This window comes from Bombina bombina, chromosome 2, assembly GCF_027579735.1.
Source record: "Bombina bombina isolate aBomBom1 chromosome 2, aBomBom1.pri, whole genome shotgun sequence".
Lineage (NCBI taxonomy): Eukaryota > Metazoa > Chordata > Amphibia > Anura > Bombinatoridae > Bombina > Bombina bombina.
Genome location: NC_069500.1, coordinates 209,246,884 through 209,261,710, shown reverse-complemented (window position 1 = coordinate 209,261,710; position 14,827 = coordinate 209,246,884). Strand labels below are relative to the sequence as shown.

General features: G+C 38.8%; 1 protein-coding gene across 2 annotated transcripts in view; it reads left to right on the top strand.

Moving 5' to 3' along the window:
* The window catches only part of SSBP2 (single stranded DNA binding protein 2), a 557,604-nt gene that overhangs the window by 169,536 nt on the left and 373,241 nt on the right, over positions 1-14,827 (top strand). For both annotated transcript variants that reach the window (XM_053701463.1, XM_053701462.1), the window contains exon 3: positions 14,411-14,472. In XM_053701463.1, coding sequence (XP_053557438.1) covers positions 14,411-14,472 — 62 coding nt within the window. The remainder of the gene's footprint in view (positions 1-14,410; positions 14,473-14,827) is intronic.

Sequence of the window (14,827 nt, the reverse complement as noted above, 5' to 3'; positions counted from 1 at the left end):
TGTTCGTCCAACCTGGACTATGATCACAACAGATGCGAGTCTTTCAGGTTGGGGAGCTGTCTGGGGATCTCTGACAGCGCAGGGGGTTTGGAAATCTCAAGAGGCGAGATTACCCATCAATATTTTGGAACTCCGTGCGATTATCAGAGCTCTTCAGTTTTGGCCTCCTCTGAAGAGAGAACCATTTATTTGTTTTCAGACGGACAATGTCACAACCGTGGCGTATGTCAATCATCAAGGTGGGACTCACAGTCCTCAAGCTATGAAAGAAGTATCTCGGATACTTGCATGGGCGGAATCCAGCTCCTATCTAATTTCTGCGGTCCATATCCCAGTTATAGACAATTGGGAAGCGGAATATCTCGGTCGCCAGACTTTACATCCGGGAGAGTGGTCTCTTCACCCAGATGTGTTTTTACAGATTGTTTAGATGTGGGGGCTTCCAGAAATAGATCTGATGGCTTCTCATCTAAACAGGAAAACTTCCCAGGTATCTGTCCAGGTACAGGGATCCTGAGGCTGAAGCAGTGGATGCGTTGACACTTCCTTGGAGTTATCAACCTGCTTATATGTTTCCGCCTCTAGTTCTTCTTCCAAGAGTGATTTCCAAAATCATAATGGAGCGTTTGTTTGTACTGCTGGTGGCTCCAGCATGGCCACACAGGTTTTGGTATGCGGATCTTGTTCGGATGTCCAGATGACCTTCTGTCTCAAGGCCCATTTCTTTCATGTAATTAGCAAGAGTCTATGAGCTAGTGACGTATGGGATATACATTCCTACCAGGAGGGGCAAAGTTTCCCAAACCTCAAAATGCCTATAAATACACCCCTCACCACACCCACAATTCAGTTTTACAAACTTTGCCTCCTATGGAGGTGGTGAAGTAAGTTTGTGCTAGATTCTACGTTGATATGCGCTCCGCAGCAGGTTGGAGCCCGGTTTTCCTCTCAGCGTGCAGTGAATGTCAGAGGGATGTGAGGAGAGTATTGCCTATTTGAATGCAGTGATCTCCTTCTACGGGGTCTATTTCATAGGTTCTCTGTTATCGGTCGTAGAGATTCATCTCTTATCTCCCTTTTCAGATCGACGATATACTCTTATATATACCATGACCTCTGCTGATTTTCGTTTCAGTACTGGTTTGGCTTTCTACAACATGTAGATGAGTGTCCTGGGGTAAGTAAGTCTTATTTTCTGTGACACTCTAAGCTATGGTTGGGCACTTTTTTATAAAGTTCTAAATATATGTATTCAAACATTTATTTGCCTTGACTCAGGATGTTCAACATTCCTTATTTCAGACAGTCGGTTTCATATTTGGGATAATGCATATGAATAAATCAATTTTTTTCTTACCTTTAAATTTGACTTTTTCCCTGTGGGCTGTTAGGCTCGCGGGGGCTGAAAATGCTTCATTTTATTGCGTCATTCTTGGCGCAGACTTTTTTGGCGCAAATTTTTTTTTCTGTTTCCGGCGTCATACGTGTCGCCGGAAGTTGCGTCATTTTTGACGTTCTTTTGCGCCAAGTGTCGGCGTTCCGGATGTGGCGTCATTTTTGGCGTCAAAAGCATTTAGGCGCCAAATAATGTGGGCGTCATTTTTGGCGCTAAAAAAATATGGGCGTCACTATTGTCTCCACATTATTTAAGTCTCATTATTTATTGCTTCTGGTTGCTAGAAGCTTGTTCACTGGCATTTTTTCCCATTCCTGAAACTGTCATTCAAGGAATTTGATCAATTTTGCTTTATATGTTGTTTTTTCTATTACATATTGCAAGATGTCCCACGTTGAAACTGAGTCAGAAGATACTTCTGGAAAATCGCTGCCTGGTGCTGGAGCTACCAAAGCTAAGTGTATCTGCTGTAAACTTATGGTATCTGTTCCTCCAGCTGTTGTTTGTACTGTTTGTCATGACAAACTTGTTAATGCAGATAATATTTCCTTTTAGTACTGTTACATTACCTGTTGCTGTTCCGTCAACATCTAATACTCAGAGTGTTCCTGATAACATAAGAGATTTTGTTTCTAAATCCATTAAGAAGGCTATGTCTGTTATTCCTCCTTCTAGTAAACGTAAAAAGTCTTTTAAAACTTCTCATTTTTCAGATGAATTTTTAAATGAACATAATCATTCTGATTCTGATAATGGTTCTTCTGGTTCAGAGTATTCTGTCTCAGAGATTGATGCTGATAAATCTTCATATTTATTTAAAATGGAATTTATTCGTTCTTTACTTAAAGAAGTCCTAATTGCATTAGAAATTGAGGATTCTGGTCCTCTTGATACTAAATCTAAACGTTTAGATAAGGTTTTTAAATCTCCTGTAGTTATTCCAGAAGTTTTTCCTGTCCCTAGTGCTATTTCTGAAGTAATTTCCAGGGAATGGAATAATTTGGGTAATTCATTTACTCCTTCTAAACGTTTTAAGCAATTATATCCTGTGCCATCTGACAGATTAGAATTTTGGGACAAAATCCCTAAGGTTGATGGGGCTGTCTCTACTCTTGCTAAGCGTACTACTATTCCTACGGCAGATGGTACTTCCTTTAAGGATCCTTTAGATAGGAAAATTGAATCCTTTCTAAGAAAAGCTTACTTGTGTTCAGGTAATCTTCTTAGACCTGCTATATCTTTAGCGGATGTTGCTGCAGCTTCAACTTTTTGGTTAGAAGCTTTAGCGCAACAAGTAACAGATCATAATTCTCATAGCATTATTATTCTTCTTCAACATGCTAATAATTTTATTTGTGATGCCATCTTTGATATCATTAGAGTTGATGTCAGGTATATGTCTCTAGCTATTTTAGCTAGAAGAGCTTTATGGCTTAAAACTTGGAATGCTGATATGTCTTCTAAGTCTACTCTGCTTTCCCTTTCTTTCCAGGGTAATAAATTGTTTGGTTCTCAGTTGGATTCTATTATCTCAACTGTTACTGGAGGGAAAGGATCTTTTTTTACCACAGGATAAAAAAATCTAAAGGTAAATTTAGGTCTAATAAACGTTTTCGTTCCTTTCGTCACAATAAGGAACAAAAGCCTGATCCTTCACCCACAGGAGCGGTATCAATTTGGAAACCATCTCCAGTCTGGAATAAATCCAAGCCTTTTAGAAAATCAAAGCCAGCTCCTAAGTCCACATGAAGGTGCGGCCCTCATTCCAGCTCAGCTGGTAGGGGGCAGATTACGTTTTTTCAAAGAAATTTGGATCAATTCCGTTCACAATCTTTGGATTCAGAACATTGTTTCAGAAGGGTACAGAATTGGCTTCAAGATAAGGCCTCCTGCAAAGAGATTTTTTCTTTCCCGTGTCCCAGTAAACCCAGTGAAGGCTCAAGCATTTCTGAAATGTGTTTCAGATCTAGAGTTGGCTGGAGTAATTATGCCAGTTCCAGTTCTGGAACAGGGACTGGGGTTTTATTCAAATCTCTTCATTGTACCAAAGAAGGAGAATTCCTTCAGACCAGTTCTGGATCTAAAAATATTGAATCGTTATGTAAGGATACCAACATTCAAAATGGTAACTGTAAGGACTATCCTGCCTTTTGTTCAGCAAGGGCATTATATGTCTACAATAGATTTACAGGATGCATATCTGCATATTCCGATTCATCCAGATCACTATCAGTTTCTGAGATTCTCTTTCCTAGACAAGCATTACCAGTTTGTGGCTCTGCCGTTTGGCCTAGCTACAGCTCCAAGAATTTTTACGAAGGTTCTCGGTGCCCTTCTGTCTGTAATCAGAGAACAGGGTATTGTGGTATTTCCTTATTTGGACGATATCTTGGTACTTGCTCAGTCTTCACATTTAGCAGAATCTCATACAAATCGACTTGTGTTGTTTCTTCAACATCATGGTTGGAGGATCAATTTACCAAAATGTTCATTGATTCCTCAGACACAGGTAACCTTTTTAGGTTTCCAGATAGATTCGGTGTCCATGACTCTATCTTTGACAGACAAGAGACGTCTAAAATTGATATCAGCTTGTCAAAACCTTCAGTCACAATCATTCCCTTCGGTAGCCTTATGCATGGAAATTCTAGGTCTTATGACTGCTGCATCGGACGCGATCCCCTTTGCTCGTTTTCACATGCGGCCTCTTCAGCTCTGTATGCTGAACCAGTGGTGCAGGGATTACACAAAGATATCTCAATTAATATCTTTAAAACCGATTGTACAACACTCTCTGACGTGGTGGACAGATCACCATCGTTTAGTTCAGGGGGCTTCTTTTGTTCTTCCGACCTGGACTGTAATTTCAACAGATGCAAGTCTTACAGGTTGGGGAGCTGTGTAGGGGTCTCTGACAGCACAAGGGGTTTGGGAATCTCAGGAGGTGAGATTACCGATCAATATTTTGGAACTCTGTGCAATTTTCAGAGCTCTTCAGTCTTGGCCTCTTCTAAAGAGAGAATCGTTCATTTGTTTTCAGACAGACAATGTCACAACTGTGGCATACATCAATCATCAAGGAGGGACTCGCAGTCCTCTGGCTATGAAAGAAGTATCTCGAATTCTGGTATGGGCGGAATCCAGCTCCTGTCTAGTTTCTGCGGTTCATATCCCAGGTATAGACAATTGGGAAGCGGATTATCTCAGTCGCCAAACGTTACATCCGGGCGAATGGTCTCTTCACCCAGAGGTATTTCTTCAGATTGTTCAAATGTGGGGACTTCCAGAAATAGATTTGATGGCCTCTCATCTAAACAAGAAACTTCCCAGGTATCTGTCCAGATCCAGGGATCCTCAAGCGGTAGCAGTGGATGCATTGTCACTTCCTTGGAAGTATCATCCTGCCTATATCTTTCCGCCTCTAGTTCTTCTTCCAAGAGTAATCTCCAAGATTCTGAAGGAATGCTCGTTTGTTCTGCTGGTAGCTCCAGCATGGTCTCACAGGTTTTGGTATGCGGATCTTGTCCGGATGGCCTCTTGCCAACCGTGGACTCTTCCGTTAAGGCCAGACCTTCTGTCGCAAGGTCCTTTTTTCCATCAGGATCTCAAATCCTTAAATTTAAAGGTATGGCGATTGAACGCTTGATTCTTAGTCAAAGAGGTTTCTCTGACTCTGTGATTAATACTATGTTACAGGCTCGTAAATCTGTATCTAGGGAGATATATTATAGAGTCTGGAAGACTTATATTTCTTGGTGTCTTTCTCATCATTTTTCCTGGCATTCTTTTAGAATTCCGAGAATTTTACAGTTTTTTCAGGATGGTTTGGATAAAGGTTTGTCTGCGAGTTCCTTGAAAGGACAAATCTCTGCTCTTTCTGTTCTTTTTCACAGAAAGATTGCTAATCTTCCTGATATTCATTGTTTTGTACAAGCTTTGGTTCGTATAAAACCTGTCAATTTCTCCTCCTTGGAGTTTGAATTTGGTTCTGAGGGCTCTTCAAGCTCCTCCGTTTGAACCTATGCATTCATTGGACATTAAATTACTTTCTTGGAAAGTTTTGTTCCTTTTGGCCATCTCTTCTGCTAGAAGAGTTTCTGAATTATCTGCTCTTTCTTGTGAGTCTCCTTTTCTGATTTTTCACCAGGATAAGGCGGTGTTGCAAACTTCTTTTAAATTTTTACCTAAGGTTGTGAATTCCAACAACATTAGTAGAGAAATTGTGGTTCCTTCATTATGTCCTAAGAATTCTAAGGAGAAATCATTGCATTCTTTGGATGTAGTTTAAGCTTTGAAATATTATGTTGAAGCTACTAAGAATTTCCGAAAGACTTCTAGTCTATTTGTTATCTTTTCCGGTTCTAGGAAAGGTCAGAAGGCCTCTGCCATTTCTTTGGCATCTTGGTTGAAATCTTTAATTCATCATGCTTATGTCGAGTCGGGTAAAACTCTGCCTCAAAGGATTACAGCTCATTCTACTAGGTCAGTTTCTACTTCCTGGGCGTTTAGGAATGAAGCTTCGGTTGATCAGATTTGCAAAGCAGCAACTTGGTCTTCTTTGCATACTTTTACTAAATTCTACCAGTTTGATGTGTTTTCTTCTTCTGAAGCTGTCTTTGGTAGAAAAGTACTTCAGGCAGCTGTTTCAGTTTGAATCTTCTGCTTATATTTTCAGTTTTTTTCTTTATAAGATTTAAACTTTATTTTTGGGTGTGGATTTTTTTCAGCGGAATTGGCTGTCTTTATTTTATCCCTCCCTCTCTAGTGACTCTTGCGTGGAAGATCCACATCTTGGGTAGTCATTATCCCATACGTCACTAGCTCATGGACTCTTGCTAATTACATGAAAGAAAACATAATTTATGTAAGAACTTACCTGATAAATTCATTTCTTTCATATTAGCAAGAGTCCATGAGGCCCACCCTTTTTTTGTGGTGGTTATGATTTTTTTGTATAAAGCACAATTATTCCAATTCCTTATTTTTTATGCTTTCACACTTTTTTCTTATCACCCCACTTCTTGGCTATTCGTTAAACTGATTTGTGGGTGTGGTGAGGGGTGTATTTATAGGCATTTTGAGGTTTGGGAAACTTTGCCCCTCCTGGTAGGAATGTATATCCCATACGTCACTAGCTCATGGACTCTTGCTAATATGAAAGAAATGAATTTATCAGGTAAGTTCTTATATAAATTATGTTTCTTTCATGTAATTAGCAAGAGTCCATGAGCTAGTGACGTATGGGATATACATTCCTACCAGGAGGGGCAAAGTTTCCCAAACCTCAAAATGCCTATAAATACACCCCTCACCACACCCACAATTCAGTTTTACAAACTTTGCCTCCGATGGAGGTGGTGAAGTAAGTTTGTGCTAGATTCTACGTTGATATGCGCTCCGCAGCAAGTTGGAGCCCGGTTTTCCTCTCAGCGTGCAGTGAATGTCAGAGGGATGTGAGGAGAGTATTGCCTATTTAAATGCAGTGATCTCCTTCTAAGGGGTCTATTTCATAGGTTCTCTGTTATCGGTCGTAGAGATTCATCTCTTACCTCCCTTTTCAGATCGACGATATACTCTTATATATACCATTACCTCTGCTGATTCTCGTTTCAGTACTGGTTTTGCTATCTGCTATATGTAGATGATTGTCCTGGGGTAAGTAAGTCTTATTTTCTGTGACACTCCTAGCTATGGTTGGGCACTTTGTTTATAAAGTTCTAAATATATGTATTCAAACATTTATTTGCCTTGACTCAGAATGTTCAACTTTCCTTATTTTCAGACAGTCAGTTTCATATTTGGGATAATGCATTTTAATTTAACATTTTTCTTACCTTAAAATTTGACTTTTTCCCTGTGGGCTGTTAGGCTCGCGGGGGCTGAAAATGCTTCATTTTATTGCGTCATTCTTGGCGCGCACTTTTTTGGCGCAAAAATTCTATTTCCGTTTCCGGCGTCATACGTGTCGCCGGAAGTTGCGTCATTTTTTGACGTTATTTTGCGCCAAAAATGTCGACGTTCCGGATGTGGCGTCATTTTTGGCGCCAAAAAGCATTTAGGCGCCAAATAATGTGGGCGTCTTATTTGGCGCGAAAAAATATGGGCGTCACTTTTGTCTCCACATTATTTAAGTCTCATTTTTTATTGCTTCTGGTTGCTAGAAGCTTGTTCTTTGGCATTTTTTCCCATTCCTGAAACTGTCATTTAAGGAATTTGATCAATTTTGCTTTATATATATGTTGTTTTTTCTCTTACATATTGCAAGATGTCTCACGTTGCATCTGAGTCAGAAGATACTACAGGAAAATCGCTGTCAAGTGCTGAATCTACCAAAGCTAAGTGTATCTGCTGTAAACTTTTGGTAGCTGTTCCTCCAGCTGTTGTTTGTATTGATTGTCATGACAAACTTGTTAAAGCAGATAATATTTCCTTTAGTAAAGTACCATTGCCTGTTGCAGTTCCTTCAACATCTAAGGTGCAGAATGTTCCTGATAATATAAGAGATTTTGTTTCTGAATCCATAAAGAAGGCTATGTCTGTTATTTCTCCTTCTAGTAAACGTAAAAAATCTTTTAAAACTTCTCTCCCTACAGATGAATTTTTAAATGAACATCATCATTCTGATTTTGATGATTCCTCTGGTTCAGAGGATTCTGTCTCAGAGGTTGATGCTGATAAATCTTCATATTTATTTAAAATGGAATTTATTCGTTCTTTACTTAAAGAAGTACTAATTGCTTTAGAAATAGAGGATTCCGGTCCTCTTGATACTAATTCTAAACGTTTAGAAAAGGTATTTAAAGCTCCTGTGGTTATTCCAGAAGTTTTTCCTGTTCCTAATGCTATTTCTGCAGTAATTTCCAAAGAATGGGATAATTTGGGTAATTCATTTACTCCTTCTAAACGTTTTAAGCAATTATATCCTGTGCCGTCTGACAGATTAGAATTTTGGGACAAGATCCCTAAAGTTGATGGGGCTATTTCTACCCTTGCTAAACGTACTACTATTCCTACGTCAGATGGTACTTCGTTTAAGGATCCTCTAGATAGGAAAATTGAATCCTTTCTAAGAAAAGCTTATCTGTGTTCAGGTAATCTTCTTAGACCTGCTATATCTTTGGCTGATGTTGCTGCAGCTTCAACTTTTTGGTTGGAAACTTTGGCACAACAAGTAACACATCGTGATTCTCATGATATTATTATTCTTCTTCAGCATGCTAATAATTTTATCTGTGATGCCATTTTTGATATTATCAGAGTTGATGTCAGGTTTATGTCTCTAGCTATTTTAGCTAGAAGAGCTTTATGGCTTAAAACTTGGAATGCTGATATGGCTTCTAAATCAACTTTGCTTTCCATTTCTTTCCAGGGTAACAAATTATTTGGTTCTCAGTTGGATTCCATTATTTCAACTGTTACTGGTGGGAAAGGAACTTTTTTACCACAGGATAAAAAATCTAAAGGTAAAAACAGGGCTAATAATCGTTTTCGTTCCTTTCGTTTCAACAAAGAACAAAAGCCAGATACTTCATCCTGAGGAGCAGTTTCAGTTTGGAGACCATCTCCAGTCTGGAATAAATCCAAGCCAGCTAGAAAGGCAAAGCCTGCTTCTAAGTCCACATGAAGGTGCGGCCCTCATTCCAGCTCAGCTGGTAGGGGGCAGGTTACGTTTTTTCAAGGAAATTTGGATCAATTCTGTTCACAATCTTTGGATTCAGAGCATTGTTTCAGAAGGGTACAGAATTGGTTTCAAGTTGAGACCTCCTGCAAAGAGATTTTTTCTTTCCCGTGTCCCAGTAAATCCAGTAAAAGCTCAAGCATTTCTGAAATATGTTTCAGATCTAGAGTTGACAGGAGTAATTATGCCAGCTCCAGTTCCGGAACAGGGGATGGGGTTTTATTCAAATCTCTTCATTGTACCAAAGAAGGAGAATTCCTTCAGACCAGTTCTGGATCTAAAAATATTGAATCGTTATGTAAGGATACCAACGTTCAAGATGGTAACTGTAAGGACTATCTTACCTTTTGTTCAGCAAGGGAATTATATGTCCACAATAGATTTACAGGATGCATATCTGCATATTCCGATTCATCCAGATCATTATCAGTTCCTGAGATTCTCGTTTCTGGACAAGCATTACCAGTTTGTGGCTCTGCCGTTTGGCCTAGCTACAGCTCCAAGAATTTTTACAAAGGTTCTCGGTGCCCTGCTGTCTGTAATCAGAGAACAGGGTATTGTGGTATTTCCTTATTTGGACGATATCTTGGTACTTGCTCAGTCTTTACATTTAGCAGAATCTCATACGAATCGACTTGTGTTGTTTCTTCAAGATCATGGTTGGAGGATCAATTTACCAAAAAGTTCTTTGATTCCTCAGACAAGGGTAACCTTTCTGGGTTTCCAGATGGATTCAGTGTCCATGACTCTGTCTTTAACAGACAAGAGACGTCTAAAGTTGATTGCAGCTTGTCGAAACCTTCAGTCACAATCATTCCCTTCGGTAGCCTTATGCATGGAAATTCTAGGTCTTATGACTGCTGCATCGGACGCGATCCCCTTTGCTCGTTTTCACATGCGACCTCTTCAGCTCTGTATGCTGAAGCAATGGTGCAAGGATTACACGAAGATATCTCAATTAATATCTTTAAAACAGATTGTTCGACACTCTCTAACATGGTGGACAGATCACCATCGTTTAATTCAGGGGGCTTCTTTTGTGCTTCCGACCTGGACTGTAATTTCAACAGATGCAAGTCTCACAGGTTGGGGAGCTGTGTGGGGATCTCTGACGGCACAAGGAGTTTGGGAATCTCAGGAGGTGAGATTACCGATCAATATTTGGAACTCCGTGCAATTTTCAGAGCTCTTCAGTTTTGGCCTCTTCTGAAGAGAGAATCGTTCATTTGTTTTCAGACAGACAATGTCACAACTGTGGCATACATCAATCATCAAGGAGGGACTCACAGTCCTCTGGCTATGAAAGAAGTATCTCGAATTTTGGTTTGGGCGGAATCCAGCTCCTGTCTAATCTCTGCGGTTCATATCCCAGGTGTAGACAATTGGGAAGCGGATTATCTCAGTCGCCAAACGTTGCATCCGGGCGAATGGTCTCTTCACCCAGAGGTATTTCTTCAGATTGTTCAAATGTGGGAACTTCCAGAAATAGATCTGATGGCGTCCCATCTAAACAAGAAACTTCCCAGGTATCTGTCCAGATCCTGGGATCCTCAGGCGGAGGCAGTGGATGCATTATCACTTCCTTGGAAGTATCATCCTGCCTATATCTTTCCGCCTCTAGTTCTTCTTCCAAGAGTAATCTCCAAGATTCTGAAGGAATGCTCGTTTGTTCTGCTGGTAGCTCCGGCATGGCCTCACAGGTTTTGGTATGCGGATCTTGTCCGGATGGCCTCTTGCCAACCGTGGACTCTTCCGTTAAGACCAGACCTTCTGTCACAAGGTCCTTTTTTCCATCAGGATCTGAAATCCTTAAATTTAAAGGTTTGGAGATTGAACGCTTGATTCTTGGTCAAAGAGGTTTCTCTGACTCTGTGATTAATACTATGTTACAGGCTCGTAAATCTGTATCTCGAGAGATATATTATAGAGTCTGGAAGACTTATATTTCTTGGTGTCTTTCTCATCATTTTTCCTGGCATTCTTTTAGAATACCGAGAATTTTACAGTTCCTTCAGGATGGTTTAGATAAGGGTTTGTCCGCAAGTTCTTTGAAAGGACAAATCTCTGCTCTTTCTGTTCTTTTTCACAGAAAGATTGCTATTCTTCCTGATATTCATTGTTTTGTACAAGCTTTGGTTCGTATAAAACCTGTCATTAAGTCAATTTCTCCTCCTTGGAGTTTGAATTTGGTTCTGGGAGCTCTTCAAGCTCCTCCGTTTGAACCTATGCATTCATTGGACATTAAATTACTTTCTTGGAAAGTTTTGTTCCTTTTGGCCATCTCTTCTGCCAGAAGAGTTTCTGAATTATCTGCTCTTTCTTGTGAGTCTCCTTTTCTGATTTTTCATCAGGATAAGGCGGTGTTGCGAACTTCTTTTGAATTTTTTCCTAAAGTTGTGAATTCCAACAACATTAGTAGAGAAATTGTGGTTCCTTCATTATGTCCTAATCCTAAGAATTCTAAGGAGAAATCGTTACATTCTTTGGATGTTGTTAGAGCTTTGAAATATTATGTTGAAGCTACGAAATCTTTTCGTAAGACTTCTAGTCTATTTGTTATCTTTTCCGGTTCTAGAAAAGGCCAGAAAGCTTCTGCCATTTCTTTGGCATCTTGGTTGAAATCTTTAATTCATCTTGCCTATGTTGAGTCGGGTAAAACTCCGCCTCAGAGAATTACAGCTCATTCTACTAGGTCAGTTTCTACTTCCTGGGCGTTTAGGAATGAAGCTTCGGTTGACCAGATCTGCAAAGCAGCAACTTGGTCCTCTTTGCATACTTTTACTAAATTCTACCATTTTGATGTATTTTCTTCTTCTGAAGCAGTTTTTGGTAGAAAAGTACTTCAGGCAGCGGTTTCAGTTTGAATCTTCTGCTTATGTTTTTCGTTAAACTTTATTTTGGGTGTGGATTATTTTCAGCAGGAATTGGCTGTCTTTATTTTATCCCTCCCTCTCTAGTGACTCTTGTGTGGAAAGATCCACATCTTGGGTAGTCATTATCCCATACGTCACTAGCTCATGGACTCTTGCTAATTACATGAAAGAAAACATAATTTATGTAAGAACTTACATGATAAATTCATTTCTTTCATATTAGCAAGAGTCCATGAGGCCCGCCCTTTTTTTGTGGTGGTTATGATTTTGTATAAAGCACAATTATTCCAATTCCTTATTTTATATGCTTTCGCACTTTTTTATCACCCCACTTCTTGGCTATTCGTTAAACTGAATTGTGGGTGTGGTGAGGGGTGTATTTATAGGCATTTTGAGGTTTGGGAAACTTTGCCCCTCCTGGTAGGAATGTATATCCCATACGTCACTAGCTCATGGACTCTTGCTAATATGAAAGAAATGAATTTATCAGGTAAGTTCTTACATAAATTATGTTTTTTTCCATCAGGATCTCAAATCATTAAATTTGAAGGTATGGAGATTGAACTCTTAGTGCTTAGTCATAGAGGTTTCTCTGACTCGGTGATTAATACTATGTTGCAGGCTTGTAAATCTGTGTCTAGAAAGATTTATTACCGAGTTTGGAAGACTTACATTTCATGGTGTTCTTCTCATAAATTATCTTGGCATTCTTTTAGAATTCCTAGAATTTTACAGTTTCTTCAGGATGGTTTAGATAAGGGTTTGTCCTTATTCCTGATATACATTGTTTTGTACAGGCTTTGGTTCGTATCAAGCCTGTCATTAAATCAATCTCTCTTCCTTGGAGTCTTAATTTGGTTCTGAAGGCTTTACAGGCTCCTCCATTTGAGCCTATGCATTCTCTGGACATTAAATTACCTTCTTGGAAAGTATTGTTCCTTTTGGCCATATCTTCTGCTAGAAGAGTTTCTGAATTATCTGCTCTTTCTTGTGAGTCTCCTTTTCTGATTTTTCATCAGGATAAGGCAGGTTTTGTGGACTTCATTTAAATTTTTACCTAAAGTTGTGAATTCCAACAACATTAGTAAATAAATTGTTGTCCCTTCATTGTGTCCTAAACCTAAGAATTCTTTGGAGAGATCTTTATATTCTTTGGATGTGGTAAGAGCTTTGAAATATTATGTTGACGCTACTAAAGATTTCAGAAAGACTTCTAGTCTATTTGTTATCTTTTCTGGTTCTTGGAAAGGTCAGAAGGCTTCTGCCATTTCTTTGGCATCTTGGTTATAGCTTTTGATTCATCATGCTTATTTGGAGTCGGGTAATTCCCCGCCTCAGAGGATTACGGCTCATTCTACTAGGTCAGTTTCCACTTCCTGGGCTTTTAAGAATGAAGCTTCTGTTGATCAGATTTGCAAAGCAGCAACTTGGTCTTCTTTGCATTCTTTTACTAAATTCTACCATTTTGATGTTTTCTCTTCTTCAGAAGCAGTTTTTGGTACAAAAGTACTTCAGGCAGCTGTTTCAGTTTGATTATTCTGCTTATAATTTCAGTTTTTTTAATTATAAAGATTTAAACTTTTAAGTTGGGTTGTGGATTAATTTTTTAGTGGAATTGGCTGTCTTTATTTTTATCCATCCCTCTCTAGTGACTCTTGCGTGGAGTGCCACATCTTGGGTATTTGCTATCCCATACGTCACTAGCTCATGGACTCTTGCCAATTTCATGAAAGAAAACATAATTTATGTAAGAATTTACCTGATAAATTCATTTCTTTCTTATTGGCAAGAGTCCATGAGACCCACCCTTTTTATCGTGGTTATGATTTTTTTGTATAAAGCACAATTATTCCAATTCCTTGTTGATGCTTTCGCTCCTTTCTTATCACCCCACTTCTTGTCTATTCGTTAAACTGAATTGTGGGTGTGGTGGGGGGTGTATTTATAGGCATTTTAGGTTTGGGAAACTTTGCCCCTCCTGGTTGGAATGTATTTCCCATACGTCACTTGCTCATGGACTCTTGCCAATATGAAAGAAATTAATTTATCATGTAAATTCTTACATAAATTATGTTTTTAAAATTGTTCTTCAGATACCAAATGTCTAAATTTCTAAAGAATTGTGATCACTTACTGCTCCTGAGGATTGCAATACTGCGAAGTTTGATCAAACATTATTTGTTCCTTTTTAAGATCGACTCTGTTGTATTTTTAAAAATAAAATAAAGAGCAACTTTTTTAAGCTTTTCTGTAATCTCAGTACTTTGACCCTAAATTGAGGCAATCCATCTTTTCCAACCATTTAGGACATAGGATTTCAGGCAACCAACTTGAAAGATATGTTACCCTTTTTTTTTCTTTTAACAGTAAAACGTGATGTACAAATATTTTATTTATATCATGAAGAAAGTGAATTTTGTTGCTATATTTATATTATACACAGGTTTTTTTTTTCTTTTTCAGATAAGATGGGAAAAAAACATAACATTGGGGGAGCCTCCAGGATTTCTACACTCCTGGTGGTGGTACGTATTTGAGTGGTTGAAATATATTGTTTTTTGATTATTTTTTTTCTTTCAGATTTTTAGTGGGTTTTCTTATGTATCACTATATAGAGGGGAAAACATTCTCTTTAGTCCATGGTTTGGCAAATACATGGCGCCACTGAGCCAATATTTCTTTAGAGTTCTAGTTTGTAACCTTATGGACTCTTCCACATACTTCATATATATATATATTCATCTGTATTATACGTAGTAAATTAACTTTGCAATATACTTTCATTATTTATTTGGTCCTCTCTTCCTGCAATTTTGTTCTGAACATTGTGGGCTTTCCCATCCCTTTTAAAAGTGGATTTGCAGACACTAAACTTAAGGG